This window comes from Eurytemora carolleeae, unplaced genomic scaffold (genome assembly GCF_000591075.1).
Source record: "Eurytemora carolleeae unplaced genomic scaffold, Eaff_2.0 scaffold426, whole genome shotgun sequence".
NCBI classification, from domain to species: Eukaryota; Metazoa; Arthropoda; class Copepoda; order Calanoida; family Temoridae; genus Eurytemora; species Eurytemora carolleeae.
In genome coordinates this window covers 134,169-157,192 of record NW_019396411.1, presented here as the reverse complement: position 1 = coordinate 157,192, position 23,024 = coordinate 134,169, and the positions used below count along the sequence as shown (strand labels likewise).

Below are 23,024 nucleotides of genomic sequence, written 5' to 3'. Positions count from 1 at the left end.
TTGGGGGACTTCCTTCTAGCCTAAGAATAATATTGCGAGGAACTATGACAAAATAGTAACATACTATGTTTTTGTAATTTTTAGAGAGTTTTTTAAAAACAAATAAATAAATTCTATTTTCACTCTAAAATTTATAAACAAAAAATTGCATTGTAGGTATCACAGGAATAACATTTTTAAAACATCTAAGTAAATATTCAAATCAAAAAATAAATCAAGGAAAACTAACTTCATGGCTTTATAAAAAATGCAGAAAAAGATAGACTAGATTATTTCTTTATATGTTTAATGTATTATTTTGGAATACATTGCCAATTTTTTTAATGGCAAGACGGGCACGAAAGAGTATCATTGTACGTGTATTATGAATTTTTTATCTTATATTTCCAGTGAAGAAACTGTTTACTTGGGGTTAAAATGTCTTTTCTATTAATTTAATTTTAGTAACTTTATCATTAATTACAAGTTCTTCTAATTCTACAAGTTCATATAATTTCACTAAAATTTGGCTGCATCAAGAAACCCTTGAGATAAGTGGAGTTTCCCGTATTTCTGGAGTGTAAACGTAGTTTTAAGTAACACTCCAAGCAAAGATAACAATGCCCAATTCACAACGGTACCCTAGAAAACTTTATCTGGTCAGAAATATAGAAGATAACGTCGTTTTTCTGACACCGTAAGTGTTTATTTCTATGAATTTCTGCATTGTTTCTTATAAGCAAAAAATTAGAGTCATTTGTGCAGAGAAACCACAAATGAAACGGAGCTGTTTAAATGAATAATAATTTGCAAATTAAATTCATCCTTGATCAGACAGAGCTGTAAAGGGTACCGGTGCGTATCTAGGAGGGTCACTTAAAATTACGCTTACAGTCCCTTTAAGGATTAAAATTATGTTGGACTACGAGTGGTTTTGAAGATTTTCTCTCTGCGAATTTATAAAACTGTGACCTTTTCTTACACCTCCTCCACTGATCAGTTTAATATTCAGAATTAAGATCAGTTTAAGGCATTTTACATAAAAAATATGAAAAAACAAAGTGAGTTGAAATCAAAGCCAAATTCATCAAATACAAGATATACTTTCCAAGGATCATTTTTTTATTCGGATCCAAAAGCATCCTGTAAAAAAAGGATCCAGATCTGCATCTCATCAATGTTTTTGTAAGCTTTGCTAATTCCTTAACAGGGGTGAATATTTTCCTAAAAATTAACCCCCCCCTCTTTCAAAAATCATTTTTTCTTCCCCAGAAGTTTGGTATGTTTGGGCGGAAATTCTTAAAAATATACACCCCTTTATTTACCAAAACATGTTTAAAAACTTTTTTATGTTTTTACTCGTCTTTATACAGAACCTTGATTTACAATTGAATGAAAAGCAAAGTTAAAACTAAATCCCTGTGCTATGAGAGTACATTAGTTTCAATTCGATGTTTAACTTGAAAAGTGGCAATTTGGATGTTGTAAATACGGATCCGGGGGGTAAAAAGTGGCGGATTCAATAGGTCCTATCCTATGCGCTGTTTTGGATCACATGGGGTTCATGAAAACTTATTTTGGTAAATTAGATTTATTATTTTCAAAATCTGAATAAGTTTCCTATAAGGTAGGCGGAGACAGCATAGTAATGAATTAAAGCTCCGAACACTACATGAACATGCCAGATTGCGTGGGCTAAAGGAACTACACCATCACACTAAACTTTTTAACATGGTTCATTTGTCCTTTATTTATGACGGAAGACCAATTTTGCATTATAACAAATAAACTTCTTTAACTTTTGCTTCAATTGGGAGACAATGTACGAGAATAGGACAATGTAAATGTTAATTTCATTGGAAAAATACGACAGGGTTACCCACAAAGGTTATGGCCGGTTATAATTTCCAAAGAGATTATTCTGTCTGATTCTTGCTTCTGAGAAATAAACTAGGTTTAAAGGGAGTGACCGGCTATGTAACAAATTTGAACTAAGAATGCAATATTGTAGAGAACAACTTTAAAATTCATTCGATACCAAGGAGACATTTTTACGGTGTACAATTTTTTAACAACAGCATAAAATCGTTCGTAATATTTCATAATGTCACCGGTTGTTTCAGCCAGCAGAAAAAACGTTTCTTCCAATTATTTAATAACTCGAACAAAACATGTAAAACAAAATATTTTATAGATTATCGCATTATCATCTAAACCTTTGTTGTTTCTACAATATGATTCGCATATTCCTTCAAAATGTCGTCTTCACAATTAAAATATAGAAAACCTACAACAAACGACCCTATCTGAAAGAATTTGCATAAACCTGCGAGATTTTAAAATGAAATTTAATAAATCGTTTTTAATGATTATTCATTATTTTTCTCAATCTGTTCCTATACATGACATTAGTTTGTAAAATGTTATTTTTACACGTTTTTTCCATGTTATTAAAAAAGTTAGTCTTTTTCTCCTGGCTGAAACAACAAACGAAATATTACAAACGACGTTACAGCCGTATTTAAAAATTGTACACCACAATAAATGTCTTTTTGGTATCAAATGAATCCTAATGTTTTTCTTCTACAATATTGCACTTTGAGCTCAACTATGTTACAGAGCTGGTCTCTCTCTTTAAAACTAAACTACGATTTAACAAAACTAAGATAAAAAGTCCCATCCTTTATGAATAACCCTGTAAATATCCTTAATGTGTAACCCTGTATTGACCTTGAAGAAGACAACTCCTGTCATATAGATAACTCCTCCCACCTTTAGCTCGAATAAACCGCCCGAATCATCCTAAACATTCAATTCATTCAAATAATCAAATAATATTAGCATTTAGGTTCAGTCGATGTCTTGTATTCATAAGTTATTTTAGAATATTTATTTTTTCTTTTATCATCAGTTAAAACTTAATTTAAAGGGATTGATAAAATCCCAATTTTTGGGTTTAGAAACAGATCTAGGACCTAGGTCTACCTTACCGCTTAAAAAGATTGCTGATATTTTGAACGATTGAAACATTTAGAAGTGCGTTTGCCAAAATGTCTTAAAGCTGAACTAGGCTAGGCATGCGTTTTTCTTTTTAATTGAGGATGGATCTTAATTATTTAAGGTTTAAAAGTTAACATGGTGAATAGTTCATAGCATTCGTAGTTACAGGAGTTTCTGTAACTGTGGTTAATAAAAAACTTTATTTCCTTAAACTTGTAAGATTGGTAAAATGAACACCTTGTATGTTGTTTATTAATCTATACAAGTTCATAGCAAGTCCCTGTTTATATATATGCAATGGCAGTGCATTTTCCCCAAAGTTATATATTTTTTAAATCTATTAATGTACACATGATAATATTATTCAATTCATTCGGCCCACAACTTAACATATAATATTCAAATACTGGAATTAAAGAAAACCAAATTCTGCTTTTAAAATTAAAACTTACGCCACATTTTTTTTGTAACTGAGTGTAAGTGCATGATAGCATATCTATATAAGGAAAATTGCCCCCCCGCCCCCCTCCCTCCTTTAGTAAGAAGACCTAAGAACTTATCATTCAGGGTTGCAAGCAGTTGTGAATTAAATTATGTCAATAGTCCTTTAATTATGTCAAGCAATGGTAAAGCGTTTAGTTAAAAGTTCAATATTAGGACAAAAAGATAAGTCATTGGTCAAATTTATCTTTTTGAGAAGAATCGCTGGGACTCATGAAAAGATTTTAAAATGCGTCTTTTTCATTTTGCAGTTCTTCTTGAAAGTAGATAAATAGGAATAGAGAATTATGAATGAAAGTACTTTAGTTTAAGCAAGCTTACATGGCAAAAGTGCACAAAAGATTTGTTTGATAAAAACTCTTGGTCCATGACAATTGGTCCATGAAACATTGTGTATGAAGATGTTTATCTGGTTTTTTGATTGCACAATAAATTGAATATATATATAAATAAATACATATATATTAATGAATATATTTACATTTTACATATATATAACCCTGGCATTTCATTTATTTTCTTCAATGCATGGGGAAATCCCTGAAATTCTTTTTGTGCGGATGTCATAACATAACAATGGTTTTTAGAGGGGGGGGGGGGGATATTTACTTGTTATCAAATACCTGGAATCCATAACTCCTAGATGAATAAAAAAGTTTTTTAAAAATTCCACAAAAAACATATCAATTCAAATTAGTAGTGTAATTATAAAATGAAAACTAAAGAAATAAGGGTAAAAAACCTACCATCTCGAAAACTGCTAATGATGGAAGCAGAGCTATAACAACATAAAAAAATGTTTCCAAAGCCTGAATAAAATAATGTTTCATAAATCAATATATGAAGACACAAAACAAAAACCATTCAAAGTTTAACAGTATAAATGAAAGAATCTAAAACACTTTAAAATGGTTAATTCTTAATGACATGGTTGATCATTGATTACCCTGTACATTGCATTCCATACCCAATGCGTGCTTGCATTCCATACCTTCTATATTGCATGATTGCATTTCTCCATACCTTCTACAATGCATGATTGCATTTCATAACTACTACAATGCATGATTGCATTCCATACCTTTTACATTGCAATGATTGAATTCCATACCCAATGCATGATGGTATTACATACCTTCTACAATGTAAGATTGCATTTCGTACCTTCGTCAATCCATAATTGCAATCCATATCTAATGCATGATTGCATTACATACCTTCTACATTGCAATGATTGAATTACATACCCAATGCATGATTGTATTCCATACCTTCTACAATGCATGATTGCATTCCATACTTTCTACATTGCATGATTGCATTCCTCCATACCTTCTACAATGCATGATTATTGATTGCATTCCAAACCTTCTAAATAGCATGATTGCATTTCATAACTTCTACATTGCATGATTGAATTACATACCTTCGATATTTCATGATTGCTTTCCGTACCTTCTACATTGCATGATTGCATTCCATACTTTCTACATTGCATTATTGCATTTCTCCATACCTTCAATATTGCAGGATTGCATTCCATACCTTCAATATTGCATGATTGCATTCCATACCTTCAATATTGCATAATTGCATTCCATACTTTCAATATTGCATGATTGCATTCCATACCTTCTACATTTCATGATTGCATTCCATACCTAAACCTTATACAATTCATGATTGCAATTCATACCTTGTACATTTCATGAAAAATTTGCTGATAAAGTATTCCCAATGTTGCTAGCACCCAAACAGCCCATCTAAAAATTCCACAAATATTGTTCAGTACAATTCCTCTGATACCGGTTCTACAATTACCACGAGGGAAAATTTAATACTGTACACGTTACGATAAGAATTATAACGATCTAGTAAAAATCTACAATATAACTATATATAGTTATTTTAGAGGTGTACGCATCTTTTGTACTACATTGTACTGTCTCTGGGCGGTAATGTAAACACAAAACGGATGTCAAAGCCTGACATGGGATCCATCTTTCACATAGAAGATCAATGAAATATTCTGGTCATAGGAAACTATTATGTGAATTATCAAAATTTTCAAAATACAATGCTTTTAGCCTCCTCGGATACTAAACAAACACTGATGCATCTATTCTTGTTTAAAAAATCCGCCCAGAGAGAACTGGTTTCAATATGTACGCTGAGTATACGCAACTGCAATTAACTTTCCTTGCATTTTAACCTTGCAATACTGATTTTACAGAACATATTCTGTACATCGTACTCAGTAAAAATTAAAGAACCCGTCAGGACATTTGCTGGAAAATGTACGCTAGATTCTGACGTGTGCATTTAGCTTCATCAACTGCACTGATCATTGTTATTATTAGGTGCAGTACGTGGGACAGGGATATGATATAAACCAAAATGTCTGGGGGGGAGCACTGAATATTTATGAAAATCATCATAAATTTCATATAATAAATATACAGTACTCTTCAAAATAATATGGTAAATGAAGACATCTTGTTAAAAATATACAATGCTTCTTAAAAATAAAATGGAAACAAATACGATGTTTCCCCATTCTTCCTTTATTTCTCTCTTCCTTTCTTTTCTTCTTTTTTCCGTTTTTCCTTTCTTCCATTATTTCTCTTTCTTCCATTTTTTCTCTTCTTATTTCTTCCTTCCATTTTTACTTGCTTTCGCTTCTTTCTTCCTCTTCCTTTTTTTTTGTTCTTCCATTTTTACTATCTTTCCTTTCATTTTCTCTTTCATTTCTTTCTTCAAGTTTGTTTACAAGCAACAACTAGTTTTAAGAAGTATGATTTGCGTAGAGACTATAAAACTGTAGTTGATTAAGCAAAATACACAATCACAATCTAGAGTACATTTTCCAACAAATGTCCTGACGGGTTAAAGAATACACTGTACACCGTACTCAGTAAAGGTTAAAGAACACACTGTACACCGTAAACAGTAAAGGTCAGAGAACACATTGTACACCGTCCACAATAAAGGTTAGAGAACAGACTATGCAACGTACTCAGTGAAGATTAGAGAACACACTGTACACCGTACTCAGTAAAGGTTAGAGAACACACGGTACACTGTACTTCGTAAAGGTTAAAGAACACACGGTACACCATAGTCAGTAAAGGTTAGAGAACACACTGTACACCGTACTCAGTAAAGGTCAGAAAACGCACTGTGTACACTGAACAATTTAGTTTTTACAGAACACATTGTGCTACGTAAAGTACAGGTTAAAAAACACAATGCACATTGCACCCTAAAGAGATACATAAAAAGCTTGATACTGTATAATGTAGAGTTTAACGACAAACTGTACACTATACAAAGTAGAGGTTCTAGATTACACTGTACAAAAAAGAGTTTCTAGAACACACTGTACAAAATAGAGGTTCTAGAATACACTGTACAAAGTAGAGGTTCTAGAATACACTGTACAAAGTAGAGGTTCTAGAATACACTGTACAAAGTAGAGGTTCTAGAATACACTGTACAAAATACAGGTTCTAGAATACACTGTACAAAGTAGAGGTTCTAGAATACACTGTACAAAGTACAGGTTCTGGAATACACTGTACAAAGTACAGGTTCTAGAATACACTGTACAAACTAGAGGTTCTAGAATACACTGTACAAAGTACAGGTTCTAGAATACACTGTACAAAGTACAGGTTCTAGAATACACTGTACAAAGTAGAGGTTGTAGAATACACCGTACAAAGTAGAGGTTCTAGAATATACTGTACAAAGTAGAGGTTGTAGAATACACCGTACAAAGTACAGGTTCTAGAATACACTGTACAAAGTAGAGGTTCTCGAATACACTGTACAACGTACACACAAAGGTTAAGGTACATTTTGTACACAGTAGAGGTTACAGAACGCACTATACACAGCACACAGTAGAGTTTATATAATACATTTTACCTAAGCTCTGAGGATATCCCAGACAGAGATTTAAGATGAAGCCAGGGGGTGTAGGAGCCAGCAATAAAGATATATATCATAGCTCTATCCATTCTATGAAATATATTGCGCCACAACCTAAATAAAAACCAACATTTTTAACAATATCAAAGAAAATCGCCCCCCTTTCCCCGTTACAATAAATATCAAAGTTGCACCACTTAATGATCATCAATAAGTTTAAATATTTGTCCTCTGCTCCGATACCTGTTCGAACTAAATGCTGCAACAGTATGGAAAACGGTAGAAACAGTAAATAAACCTGAAAAGAATCAACTAAATCAATATATCAATCTAGTAGTCTATTATTTAATCAATTGGTCCATTTATCAATCAAATAGTGCATTAATCAGTCGATTAATAGAATTAAGCAATCAATTAATCAATCAATCAATCAATTAGTTCATTAAACAATTAATTCGTCCATTAATCAATAATTATTCCATTAATCAATTAATTATTCCATTAATCAATTAATTATTCCATTAATCAGTTAATTATTCCATTAATCAATAAATTAGTCTATCAATTAATCAACTAGTCAATTAATCAATCAATTAGTCCACTTATCAATTAATTAGTTCATTAATCAGTCAATTAATATAATTAATCAATCAATTAGTCCCTTAATCAATCAATTAGTCCATTAATCAATCAACTTGTCCATTAATCAATCAATTAGTCCATTATCAATCAATTAGTAAAAAAATCAACAAATGAGTCCAATGATCAATCAATTAGTTAATTAAGCACCAAATAAGTCTACTAATCAACAAAATAATTCTACTAATAAATCAATTAGTACATTAATTAATCAAATAGTCAACAAATCAACTAGTCCTCTAATAATCAATTAGACCATTAATCCAAAAATGTGTCCATTAATCAATCAATTAGTCCATTGATCAATTAATTAGTCCATTAATCAATCAATTAGTCGATTTATAAACAAATTAGTCGATTTATAAACCAATTTGTCCATTGATGAATTAATTATCTATCCAATAATCTAATTATGACCAAAATTATAACAATATATACTTTGGAGAAACAAACTCAGCGGTAGCAGTTAAACGAGCGGTTGAGATCTAGCCAAGGCTCCTTAGTCCTTAGACGCAGTCAAGAACATGTAATTATATTTAAACAAAATGGTATTAAAATATTTGCGTTTCCATAGGTGGAAGACATGAAATTAATATAATTATTTTTTTCATTTCTTATTCTAAACTCCAACAGCTATGCCTAAACCGCTACCGCTTGACTATATCATTGCCAAAATTCAACCAATAACCAACCAAAAACCAACCAAAATGGTCATTGGTTATGTCAACCATGAATACCTGTCAGAACAAATCCATATACAAGAGCTGCCCAGTATTCAAGAGCATTATCTTAACAATAAAATCCATATACAAGAGCTGCCCAGTATTCAAGAGCTTTATCTTAACAATAAAATCCATGTACAAGAGCTGCCCAGTATTCAAGAGCTTTATCTTAACAATAAAATCCATATACTAGAGCTACCCAGTATTCAAGAGCATTATCTTACAATAAAATCCATATACAAGAGCTGCCCAATTTTTCAGAGCATTATCTTTGAAATCGTTGAACACTTATAATCTTAATAATGATAATATTAATTATAAATAAAAAATGTAAAATATATAAAAATATGAATTTAGATATGAATAAATATGAACAAATATTTTTAGATTATAACGTTTTTTAAATCAATCACAATTTATCCCATTTGTTTTAACTTTAAAACAGAGGCCGAATTTAAAGAATTTGAGCGGCGGCTTAAATTTATCTAAGCCGCGGCATAAATATGGTTGGTTCAACTTAAAATTGTATGTTGCAAGATTTAAGCCGGCGCTTGATTTAAACCGGGTTTTGGCGGATTTAAGCCGCGGCTGAAATTCTTTAAATTCGGCCTCTGGAATATNTATACCCTGAAAGGCGTTAATTTTACTACAAAATTCTTTTATTTATCTCAATTAAAAAAAATACATCATTAAAGCATGCTTATATGGGACCCTGTAATCCAGCGTCATAAAATGAAAGTTAGTAAGACAGTTAGGACAAATAATCCAATAGTTTCTATAAACCTGCTACGTTGATCAAACATATGCTGAGATAAAAGGTAGGAACCACAAGTAGCTAAAACAAACAAATAAATAATTAAACTAAATACGTAATGGTTATTATTTTTCACCTTTTCATTTGTTTATAGTAATGTGAAAGTGTGTTCTTGATCTGATCAGACCAAGTTCCTGTCAGCTTAAGATAATCCATTGTTTAAGCTTTTATGATGCACCAAATCCCAGCACCATTAACCTAGTTACAAGTAGCCTGCCATCTTTCATCTGAAAATATTTATGCTCAAAGTACAATGCTTGTATAACAGGCTAGGTTTGCTGGCAATAAAATCCGCAAAATAACTGGAAAATCTACGAAAACACGAGTTGACACGGAGAGGGACTAGCTAGTTCTGGCTTCTTCTCGATTTCTTTTCTCCATATCACTCCAGGGTATCTTTGTCAGTCGCATACCTATTTAACATAAGTGTTTAAGATAAAGAAACTCTCAACTTCAGAATGTAAGCGTTATTCCAATTGACCCTCAATTTGCAAAAAAGAAGAAGGCCCGATTTACAACGATGCCCTTAAAACCTATCATTAACGGTAGAGAACTCAAATGTGTTTATCTCTAAAATGGTGTTCAAATTCCAACAAAACTTTGAGTGTACGCTAGTGTAGTGTGAACTGAAATCAGCTGACTTATGGCATATTTTTCAAAAATAAAGAATAAACTATGTATAGTAAAAATATTTATTTTATTGCGACTTTTGGAAAGCAAATATTAATATGTGTTAATTATAGAAAAGATTGAAAACAAAAATATCAACAAAAAACAGAAAACGTAGATTTCTGAAAAAAATTAATGGGCCTGCTTTTAGAAAAAAAACGATAAAAAATACTGTTTCTTTAACAATTGTTTAAAAAACTCTACGATGACAGTTTTTCTTACATATAGTTGCCCCCTGCCCATCAAAAAATTAAGAACACTGTTTTTAAATTGAAGATTTTTCTAAAATAAAAAGTTGGCCAAAAATTAAAAACAAAATTGATTTTTTTAAAACCCTCTTATGTAATCCGCTTAAAAATTTTAATATTTACTTTGAAAGTTTAGCCTCTAATAGAGAATATAATAATAATAATAATAATCATCTCTGTCAAACCTTCAATCTAGGTTGTAGGCTTGCGCTATATAAATCTTAAATATGATAAAAAATATCATTAAAGCAACAACTTAAAAATTCAAAAAATAGTTTAAACGTTTAGTTGTAATGTAACAAAATATTTTATCTTTTAAAAAATGAGGCGACTTCAAAATATTATGCTTTCTTAAGCACCCTTTTTCTTTACTTACCAACTTCCGGTTTCGGGAAAGGTTCTTCTTCCGGTAATCGTTTTAGGACTGTGTCTGCCCCCTCTGGAGTAAGTACTCCGTAACTATACTCTTTGCTGACTTGATCCGCATAACTATAGCTAGCAGTTCCCTCACACCTTTATCAAATTATATTTTATTGCAAATAATAGGTTTAAAATTGCACAACTTTTAGTTCAACAATCATAACGTTTTTATCCGTTTAGGACAGTGTTAGACACTAATTAAGATGGTGTATTTATCGACCTACGCCAAATCCGCTATGCTACACATCCGACCTATTAGCGCGAGGTTTTACAGCTGCTACAAGAACTTGTGGGCGCAGCGCCCGGCCCTCAGCCTATCCTAGCCGCAGCGCTCGGCCCAGAAATTTTCTTAACCTAACCTAAACCTCAAATAATACAAAAATAAACAGCTGGCGTAGGTTCGATATTGCAGTAGTCGGAAAGTTAGTAGGTCAGAAGTTCAGTAGGGGGATGTTGCGAATAGACGATGTAACATTACCACTAATTAACCAATGTTAAAATCATCACGCATGCCTTTAAAAAGCTAGTTTTGGTTCGGAACAATTTATATCCTGCTAATCTTAATCTTGCTTAAGCGGGTCTATGATAAAACCAGGGGGGATGATAGTTCTCTACCTGTGTGCTCAGTTAGCTGTACTGTACACTTACAACTGTTTACTAATATTGATATACTTTAGGTTAGACCAGAATCAACTTATAATAAACAAATATGCAGTACGCTCTCGGTATGGTTGATGGCCTATATAATTAGTAAAGGATTAGCGTACATCAACACTCTACACTAAAACCTCGTTGGCTAAAACCATCTTTTTTACAAAGGAATGTCATTTACTCCTAGATAAATAAAACAATGGAAATTTAAACCCCTTGGGATTCAAATTCCCATTGGATTTAATTTCAATGAGAGTAAATGACTCATTTAATTTGAAAATGTATTTGTATGGCAGGAAACCGCAAAATATAATTTTTACGATATGATATAATATAATATTTATCTAACAATAAACAATTATTCGAGAAATTGATACTTTTTAATACGTTTTTCAAATCAAATTTCATCAATTACATTGTCATTAAGGTCTACAATTGTATTGAAGGGGATATTAAAACTATGTGGGGGATGAACTGATCCACGACACCGACCTCACCCGCGTTAAATACTCGAATATGCATCAGGTTGAGCTAACTACAATGTTTTTCATTTAATTTTTTTTTTAAATATTTAAGTATTTAAGAATATACGTATTATGTAAGTAAGTATTAAAGTATGTAAATAATATGTATGTACTGTACAACTCGTAATGTTTTTATCTTTGTTTGTATCTTTTGTTCCTTTATTGTGTACGAAATAAACTTTAATAATAATAATAACAATAAATGAAATAAATGTATTTAGCTGACAATTTATACAAACAATACTCTGATTGGTTGAATTTTAGACACTTTCCTGGATAACAATTATTAAATAAACGTTAAACTAATCTGCAGATTAACCAAAAAGAGAAGGTCAAGCATTGATCTTGAATATCCACAATTCAAGAGTTTCCAGCTTTGAAGATACTACCTTGTAACAGTTTCCTGATATTTCTCTACCCGACCATCCTCCAGAACATCACAATCCTTCACACAACAGCTTATCAGGCGTTTATACACTTAAAGGGACTGTCAAGTAGCCCTCCATGTAAAAATGACAATGTCCGATTTTCAACGGTACCCTTTAAAGCTTTTTATGAATTAGATAAACATTCTTTTGTTTATTTTCATTTGTAGTTTCTTTGCAAAATTGAATTGAGAATTTATTGCTTTTAAGGAGCAATGGTGAAAAAACGACGGTAACTTTCACATTTTTTATCAGATTAAGGTTTCAAGTGTACCGTTGTGAATCGGACATTGTAATCTTCTCATGGAGGGCTACTTGAAATTTCACTTAGATTCCCTTCAAAGAGACTGTTTCTATAAGTTTAAGTGGCTTTTCATTTAAAGCGGGACTTTCTCGACTTTAAACTCCATTTAATCATTTTAGCAAAAACAGATGGAGAATAAGATAGCTCTAGGTCTGCTAAAGGAAAGATCAACTCTCCAGTATGTCCTGGGAGGAACGACAAAAAAGTAATCAAAAATGCTATTGACGTTTGTCTAGCTTGTTTAATTCAGAAAGTTTAAGACAGAACAAGGATTTTCTCTTTAAATCCGATAAAACTGTAGAACTGGGACCCAGCGCTTAGGATCCATTTAATTTTGATCCGGATTCAGGATGCGGGTCCAAGATCCGGATCCAGGATGCGGGTCCAAGATCCGGATCCGGATCCTGGATAAGCTCTGGAAAAAAGATCCGGATCCAGGCCATGAACATTTATTTAAGATTTACGGAGTTTTTTAACAGAAGAATTTTAGAATATAGTTATTCTTTCGTTTCACTTATTTGATGAACTATTCAGAGATAAGGACATTTTTAGTAATCTCTCTTTTTTCAACAGTTCAGATCTGAGTTTCGAGAGAAGAAATTTTTTTTGCAGTTTTTGGTTGCCCTTGGATCCGGATCCGTGGATTCGCATATTCGCATATCAGAATCCTAATCCTAAGCACTAAAACTGGCGAACTAAAGGAGCACCAACCTTTCTCTGGAAGGTTTTAAAATGAGGAAGAAGGAATTTATCCTCAGACAAGTCTTCTCCGCGCTTTGACATTTCTCTCTCCATCAATAATCTAGAATATTCTTAAATCAGAATTTTTTAAATTAGGAAGTCCCTCTGCCCAACTCCCGTGTCAAAATCAGAAAATTTGTTTAAGTCCTGTCCCGGAGAGACAACGCCTCCCCCTTCACCTTCTGATGATGATGGTTTATTTTTTACCTTTAACAATTATTATTTAAGTTTTTGTGCATTTTTTTACTTACAACCTCCCATTACATGCTGTAAACATATTAATTTAATATCAATATATTTATTTCAGCAAAATTTATAAAAAAAAACTTCAAAAAATATTAGAGTTTTTATTTAAAATTTAAAATTTTTAATCTTAAAGAAACTGATATACTATAAAATAACATTTATGATATAGGCAGAAAATACGCAAGAAATATTCTCTTTTTTCTCTTTAGGATATGCCAAGAAAACGACCTACTTTACAGCTTGCCAAGAATCTCAAACGATTTTTTTGAAAACTTCAACATTTCCGAAGATTAAATATCAGGATACGGCAGGAATTTTTTTTGGGAATCATGGTTTAAGAGGTTTTTAATCTGCCCTGGCTAACAGTTTCATAGGAGGAAGTCAGAGTCAAGTTCCAATGAGCAAAAATATCAGGATTTTCTTACTCGTTTCAAACTAAGAAAAATTAACTCAGAATTAAGCTCATTGTGGTTCCAAAACAAGCATTGTACAATGTTATACAATATGCATTATACAATGTACATGGTAATGGCTACAAGAAAACGTGTGTGTAAGTTAGAAGGGTAAACTCAAAAACCACTTCACTTTAACGTCGACCCGGTCTTGAAAATTGATGCTTAATTTTTGTAACTGTTTGGATCTTTATTCTCTATTTAGTTCGAGTATACCTGAGAAGAGGAGGCATTGTGTAATATTTAGGTTCAACCACAATATCCTTCTCTGGACTGTATTCACGTAACTCAGACCACTAGAACCAATGGTTTAGATTAGTTATGAAAAATAAATATATAAATAATTAGTAAACTTGACATAGAGACTTGTTAGTTTGTAAATAATAAGAACATTTCGACCGGAAAAATAGAATATGGTTGAATACTTGTTTCCGAAAAAGTCCAAATAAGGTAAATTCTGAAACAAATTAATTTGTTTAACGCAATTAAAAAAACATATTTCAAAACTTTAATATTAATAGAAATATCCATTTATTTAAATATTTNAGAAAATGAACAAACATGTACATTGTACGTTAAAATGTCCACAAAGATTATTAATTTTGACAAATGGCGTGCGCAATTGACACGGAATATTTTTCCATTGAACTACATAGTGAATAATTTTTGAAAATTTCAGTTCGATAGCTCTTTAATTTTATTAGATAATTCATGTTGAATATCAATTTCTTTGGTTTTTTTTTATCAGAGAACTCGGATCCAAAATCCCTCAAAAAAATGCTTGTTTTTTAGAAAAGTACGTTTAGGAGGTTTATTTTAATTTAATTTCAGTCAATTTTTGAAATTTGTCTAAAATAATCTCAAATTACAATTACAAAGAGCATGAAACTATTGAGCTATATATGGTTTTTTAAAACTTTAGCCGCGATTATATTCGATAATTTTAGAGATATTGAGCTAAACATTTAGATTATTGCTCACGGGACACATTGTAATGGAAAAAAGGCTACAGCACGCATCTATTTAACAAATGTTCATCCGTGCACAGACGTTATACTGTACACTGTACAGTACAGGGTTATGTTGACTAAAATATAACTTACGGAGGAAATTAAATGTTGAGAGAAAACAAATATTTAAAAGGCTTTAAAAGCTTTTCAGTTTCAAAATTCAAAAATAATAATTTACCCCAAAAAATAATTTTTATTGTGTTTATTGATCTATTTGAGCAAACCATCAGTAATTAAGTAATTAAATAATCAAAATGAAAAAGTATGCCAATACCTTGCAAAATTCTTCTTCCTGAGTTCTAGGGATGAGAATAAAATCTGGAAGTGGGGCAATGTTTGACAGATCCACAGGTTTAGTGTACTTCACTCCATTTCTAACCTACAGTACATAAATACCATTAAAGATACAAAAGTGCATGTAAGTATATTAATAGAAATAATTTATCAGCCATAAAACTAAAACATTTTAGATAAAAGTATGTTGTAAAAAAGCAATTACTTTAACAGCAATCTATGTATTTGACGAATTTGATCTATTTGGTTTAGAAACCAGTCTAGAAATATGTAAGTTTTTTAGAATTAATATAACTTTGACATTTACTCCCCTAGGTAACAAAGGAAGAGAGGCTTTTCCACCTCAGATTACCCGTTCATAGAGAGGAGGTCGTCTTTCGTCAAGTAAAAAAGAGAGAGGAGGTCCTCTTTCATCAAGTAAAAACAGAGAGGTCGTCTTTCATCATGTAGAAAACAGAGAGGAGGTCGTTTTTCATCAAGTAAAACAACAGAAAGAGGAGGTCGTCTTTTATCAAGTTAAAAACACGAGGGAGGAGGACGTCTTTCATCAAGTAAAAAACAGAGAGGTGGTCGTCTTTCATCAAGTAAAAAACAAAGAGAGGAGGTCGTCTTTCATCAAGTAAAAAACAAAGAGGTCGTCTTTCATCAAGTAAAAAACAGAGAGGTTGTCTTTAATCAAGTAGAAAACAGAGAAAGGAGGTCGTCTTTTATCAAGTAAAAAACACAGAGAGGAAGTCGTCTTTTATCAAGTAAAAAACAAAGAGAAGAGGTCATCTTTCATCAAGTAAAAAATGGCGAACAACCGTCTGAGGGACTGGCCTTGTAATTTCAAGTCAACCTACATTTTAAGAGCTGCATTTATTTTGAAATTTCTTTAATTCTGACGAAATCTTTCATGTTTTCTGAAGCAGAAATCCAGACTTAAATATTTGAAAATAATCAATTTTTTACGATCCAATGAATACCGTGTGAATCGGACACACCACTCTTTATACAGAGAGGTACTTGAACTTACGTTTCAAGGTGTATTCTAATAGGTCTTTAATATCAATTATCCGAGAGAAAATGTTTAACTTACCTTTTCTACAATTACCCGACCTTCTTCACTCTTAGAATCCATTAAGGGCTGAGCAAATAATACTCTAAAAATACAAATATTAGTTTCAGAAAAAAAATCGATCAAAAATTACAAAAACTCAATGCTCACTTCTCCATGCAAAATGATTTTGCTACTAAGCTAAGCTACTAAGAGCTTTCAGAGTAAATAATAAACATTTTATTGTTTAATTCACCCCCCCCCCCTTGCTAAGCTTTTCAATCTATTTTTCTTCATTTCTAAAATACAAATATTAGTTTCAAGAAAAAATAGATGAAAAACTTTCACAAACTCAATGCTCACTCCTTCGTGCAAAATGATTCCAAGCTACTGAAAGCTTTCAGGGCAAACATTTTCTCTATAAATGACCCCCCCCCCCTAAAAGTTTCTTATTGTGTTCGTGTTTTAAGCTTTAATGATTTAAAAAGCTGGCTTCAGTTTTCGGGGTAAAATAAACAAATTTTAGGGAATGTTTAAGCAGAAATATTTGTACTCCTTTTTTTCGGGACAACTATTTTTTACATACAAATATTGCAGGGTTAATTTTTGAAGCGTTTTCAGCACTTTTTACCCCAAAAATTACATGTTTTCCCAAAAAACACATTAAAAAATGTTAAAAACTTTTTTGAAGAAAGTGTGAAAAGAAATCAAACCTGTAGAAGGATGGTTTCTCATCCTTGAACCCTGCACGGCTAATTATTCGTCCTTTTCCAAACTCCTGAATTCAAAACAGATTCTTCAAACAACACGATGACGAAATATATGGAAGCGTTGTCTGAACAAAGGTCAGAACTTTTGTGTTTTGAAACTCAGGAGTAAGCAGACCTACGGATTAATGTAATGATCAAGCAAAGATTTATTTGAATAATACTAAGTTTTACTATTTATACCTCTTTTTAAAATAATATTATTGGTGTCTAATAAATAACAGTTTAAGTACAAATACAGTTATAAAAATATTTAAAAATAAGTAATTGGGGTAAAAAATATAAACGGTATTTATTTTATTTCCCCATATCCAATTTTAGTGCGGTTATTGATTTGCTTCAAATTGGTCTGATTGGATAATTGATACAGATATCAATTGATTGATTGCTCTATTGTTGGATTTTTTGATTGAATCTTGTTTCCTTGAGGTTTGAAAGGATATGGAACAATGGTTTCCCATGATACTTGGCAGCAGCGCCAAAATATTTATAGATCGGCATCCTCTGGATCCTGTACAACAGTATTTAGCTTTTATGTACATCGGTTTGTATCTTTTATGTACAACAGTAAATAGCTATTATGTACAACAGAATTTAGCTTTTATGTACAACAGTATTGAGCTTTTTTTGTAGAACGGTACGGGAATAAAGAAATATTTTCAAAGATAGGGGAAGAGGGAAGGATTTTTCGGGAAAATATACATCCCTGTGAATATGCAATAATATATTTTTTTATGTCAGATAAACAGTAACCTCAAATTATTTAAAAACAACTTTATCCAACTTAGAGTTAAAAAATTCAATAAAAAACCTTAAACTTTTTTAATATCTACAGGTCCTGCTTTACAATATTTTTTTTAATAATATATCTATTAGAAAAAGAAAGAAATCAAAATTGATAAGACGCGACACAAAGCGAACCTAATCTCAATTAAGAATGAATTAAATACTATTCCTGGGTTCTTTCTATTCTAGAGTTTCAATATTTTCCACCAGATTGGAAGACGTAGGTTTATTTTGTTTCAGAATCTGATTGTGTTGATTGTTGCAAAACTTGTTTAGTCAGCTGTAGCTTCTTATTGTTTTCTTCAAATGTTTTAACCAGCTGTTCCAGGTCCTCCAGGGGTCGGTAGTATAGATGAACTGTTTGGGAACCTAGATATATTCAATATTTTAGGGTACATGTTCTAGTATTAGCTGCCAAGATTATGTTTTCATATTTTATTATATACAAGCTAGAAGTGCCAGGCGTTGCCTTTTGACTCAAGCCATATTGGTCCAGCCGTTTGGCCAGCTATCGCTAACATATCGTATATATATATTTATTATTATTATTATTATTAAAGGACAACCCATCATTCAATGAAATAGGGGTCGGCGCTCCTAACCGTCGAAACAACGTATCCACGGGGTTTACACCCTAGGGAGAAGACTTATTCTAGATGATCTGTAAATATATATATACACATACATATACATATTTTTATATATATACATATATGAGCAAAAGGCTTTATTATATCCATGCAGAAAAGTATCCACGACTTTGGACGCACCTAAAACCCACGGTACCCTTAAACCTTCATTTTATCAAAATCAGTTTTTTTGCTTGAAATGTTTTTGGCTTTGAAAATTTTCTTCATTTTCTTTCTGAAGCAAAAAAGGTGCAAATCATATTACAAAGAAACTCCAATAGAAATATAATCAACCTTCAAAGAGAAGATAATTAAAATCTAGATATCTAATGTATGTTTAATCAGAAAAAGTTCTTTAGGATACCGTTACGAGTCGGACATGCCACATTATAAATGGTAAGTCTTTAAAAAACCATATTCACTTTTCCATTGAGGACGCAGATTTTCCACCAATACTTAGAATACCCTGAGGAGTAAGAACTATTGAGAACTAGGAAGCACAAGATGGTAACATTATTTGGCTTTATATTATAGATTTATTAAATAAAGTGAAATACGGGAGAAAAGAACTCTGTGTTCATCGTTTCAGAATTATAAGATAAAATTAATTAGATAAAATCTACTTGTGGTTTGGGAACTAATTACTATCTATTTTTTTGAAAAATAAGATTTTTGTGAAAAGAAATAAACTTCTTAGAAAACGAATTCAAAGGTAAAAAATAATATCTGCTAAAGTTCCCTTTCTACCCCCAAAGCGGCTAAAATCATTTCCTTTCACCTTTATCCCCCAACCCTCCCCTCAACAAAGTATACAAACTAAAAAGTTGTTTTTTAAGGAGTTCACCTGCTAGCATAGATAGAAGAGCAGCTGTGGCAAACTTAACGTAGGTAAAAGNGATCCGAATCTGTCATGTTAAAATATAGATCCGAATCTGTCATGTAAAATATAGATCCGAATCTGTCATGTAAAATATTGATCCGGATCTGTCATGTAAAATATTGATCCGAATCTGTCATGTAAAATATGGATCCGGATCCTGGATCCGAATGTACAATATAGATCCGGACCTGTCATGTGAAATATTGATCCGAATCTGTCATGTAAAATATTGATCCGAATCTGTCATGTGAAATATTGATCCGAATCTGTCATGTAAAATATTGATCCGAATCTGTCATGTTAAAATATTGATCCGAATCTGTCATGTGAAATATTGATCCGAATCTGTCATGTTAAAATATGGATCCGGATCTGTCATGTGAAATATGGATCCGAATCTGTCATGTAAAATATGGATCCGGATCTGTCATGTAAAATATTGATCCGAATCTGTCATGTTAAAATATTGATCCGAATCTGTCATGTGAAATATGGATCAGCTGCTTGATCCGTTAATATTTATCAAATAGTTTGCCAGCCTTATTGCCGAATGCCGATACTTGATTGTTCATAAAAATGTGATAAAGTCGGGGTGTCACTTTGAGATTTTAGATATTTTTGTTTAGAAAAAAACTGTTTCTAAAAATAAGTTTAATAGGGAACTTATTGATGGTCGTACTTAAATGATTTGTCACATAAAATTAAGTAGATTTGTTTTGTGTGTAAAATAACTACTTTACACTTCTTCGAACTTTTCATATTTTGTAGTTTCCTTCGTTATCAAATTTACCTTGTCTTTTCTTGAATGTTTTGTAGAAGTTAGTTTCCCCAACTACATTTATAAAGATTTAAAAATGTATGTTTATACGTATTTTGTAAAATATACAAGTAGTAACATCACTTTTAATAACATATCTCATTTTAAAAAACAATTTAAATCCTTCCTGTCCAGTTTATCATAGAAAACTCCAAAGCTCCGCCGAAAACAAAGAAGAACGGTAAGAACCTGCAAAAATCAACTAAAATATGTATTATGAAACCCTTATAAAAGGGAATGAAAGCGTAATTTCAAGTGACCTTCAAAGATAAACCTTTGACTGATTCAAGGATCACAAACTTTACCAGTCAAAAGTTTAAAAGCACTGCTTAGGATCCGGATCCGTTGGATTCGCAAGATATTGGCTTCCTGGATCCGCAGAAATATGCGGATCCAGGTATCCGGATTCAAGGGGCAAAATATAAACTGCAAAAAAAAATTTATTTCAAACCCCAAATCTAAACTATTAAAAAAAGATATTGTAAAAATTTCCTAGTTTCTGAATGGTTCAGCAAGTTTTAGCATAAAAATAAGCGAAAAAAATTAGACAAAAATTTGAAAATTCTGCTTTGTTAAAAAATTCAGTAAATTTTAAAGAAAGAATCTGGATCAATTTTTTTCAGTGCGGATTCAAGATCCACATCCGCATCAAAATGAAATGGATCCTAAGCGTAAATTGGGAATTGGGCAAAATATCAACCAAAAAAAAAAATATTTTCAAACCCCAAAGCTGAACTATTAAAAAAAAAGATAGTAAAAATTTCCTGATTTCTGAATGGTTCATTAAGTTTTAGCATAAAAATAAGACAAAAAATTTGAAAATTCTGCTTGAAAAAAAAAATCCAATAAATTTTAAAGAAATAACCTGGATCGGGATCAATTTTTTCCAGTGCGTATCCAGGATCCGGATCCGCATCAAAATTAAATGGATCCTAAGCGTGAATTGGGAATTGGGAAAAATATAAACAAAAATACTGCAAAAAAAAATTATTTTCAAAACCCAAATCTGAACTACTGAAAAAAGATAGATTGTAAAAAATTCCTGATTTCTGAATGGTTCATCAAGTTTTAGCTTAAAAATAAGACAACAAATTTAAAAATTATACTTGGTTAAAAAATTCAGCAAATTTCAAAGAAATAACCTGGATCCGGATACATTTATTCCAGTGCTGGAACAGAATCAATAATTCGTGTGATCAAAGGTTTCTTAAACTGTCGGCGCGCCATGCATTCCGTTCTGAAATTATCACGAAACAATCAAATAAATGCTGAAGTATTTTTTGTAATACACAAATTAAGAATAAATTACAAATAAATAAAAAGTATATATTGGGGTGAATATCATCCTGAAGTCTACTATTCACTTCTTCTTCTTATTCCAAGAATTTACCTTTTCTAATTTTGTAAACTTAGATCTTTCTTGTGTGAGAGAAAATTCAGGACGATTTTTATCCCTGACTATGTGTTTATAGATGCTCACTGTACAGTGTACTTTTTACTATACAAGACAGAACTAAAAATGTCAGGTACAGAGTACAGTTTATTGCATGTACAAAGTACGATACATTTAACCAGTACATTAAATGTACTCAGCAAAGATCACTACGTGTACAGTACCGTACACGTAAAGAATACTGCTTAAAAATGCAACAACAACAAAACATCAATGCTTCAACGGATCCGTGTTTCTTTTCAACAAAAACCGAAACAATTTGAATATCAAAATTAAATGAATCAATGTATTAATAATTTTTCCATCGCGTCTCATTTGTACATACTTAAAATATATAGGAAAAAGCTTAGAACTTGACTTCATATTCAATTTGATAAATAATCTAAGATCCTTTTATCCATAGATTTTTCATTCTCTTTTCAACCGACTGCTGGACAAATCAGAATGGTTTTGAAGGGCTGCCCCTTCCCTCCTGAACGCGCTGATGATGAAGAGTATGATGATGATGTTGACGGTGATGATAGCGAGGATAGCTGGAAGAATACTGACATAAAGTTCACTAAATTCATTCTCGACTAAAATCTCTTTCACTGAAAAAAAGTCATGATTATCTAACTGAACTTAAACCTCAACAGCTTCAATAGCCCAATACTGCGCCTTTTAGTTTATTTATAATTCTAAAGAATAGAAGTACTATTCGTAGTTTATTCAGATTTAGGTTAACATAATTTCTGGGCCGAGCGCTACGACTTGATCTAGGGCAGGGGCCGAGTGCTGGAGCTAGGACAGACTAGAGGGTCGGGTTCAGTCCTAGTTTAAAATTGTTTGACCCCCACCCCTTCCCCTTCTGCCAATTTAGTGCATGACCTAAATTACAACTAACGAAATATTTTCTGTATTATATTATGATAAGGTTATGTTAGGATAATATCTGGGCAGAGCGCTGAGTTTGGCGGACCAAGCGCTGAGCCTAGGACAGGCTAGGGGGCCGAGCGCCGCGACTAGAATAGGCTAGAGGCCGGAAGCTGAGGTCCCATGGATCCAAAAAAAACAAAAAATACAGTGCACAAAAATGATATGAGGC

The 23,024-nt window shown here is 31.9% G+C and overlaps 2 protein-coding genes across 2 annotated transcripts; both read right to left on the bottom strand.

Moving 5' to 3' along the window:
- Positions 1–740: 740 nt before the first annotated feature.
- Positions 741–9,815, bottom strand: LOC111702784 (monocyte to macrophage differentiation factor). The gene is made up of 10 exons (XM_023474556.1): positions 9,795–9,815; positions 9,558–9,609; positions 8,790–8,840; positions 7,657–7,711; positions 7,411–7,527; positions 5,177–5,243; positions 4,227–4,289; positions 2,710–2,781; positions 1,600–1,696; positions 741–971 (listed from the first exon to the last, which is right to left on the bottom strand). Exons 1-10 carry the CDS (start codon positions 9,813–9,815, stop codon positions 958–960), a joined length of 609 nt encoding a protein of 202 aa, XP_023330324.1. The 3' UTR covers positions 741–957.
- On the bottom strand, positions 9,815–19,694 carry LOC111702785 (uncharacterized). The gene is made up of 11 exons (XM_023474557.1): positions 19,635–19,694; positions 18,331–18,530; positions 17,799–17,886; positions 17,322–17,386; positions 16,651–16,714; positions 15,553–15,657; positions 14,485–14,564; positions 13,541–13,631; positions 12,490–12,545; positions 10,882–11,018; positions 9,815–10,001 (listed from the first exon to the last, which is right to left on the bottom strand). Exons 3-11 carry the CDS (start codon positions 17,874–17,876, stop codon positions 9,931–9,933), a joined length of 747 nt encoding a protein of 248 aa, XP_023330325.1. The 5' UTR covers positions 17,877–17,886; positions 18,331–18,530; positions 19,635–19,694; the 3' UTR covers positions 9,815–9,930.
- Between the last annotated feature and the right edge of the window lie 3,330 nt (positions 19,695–23,024).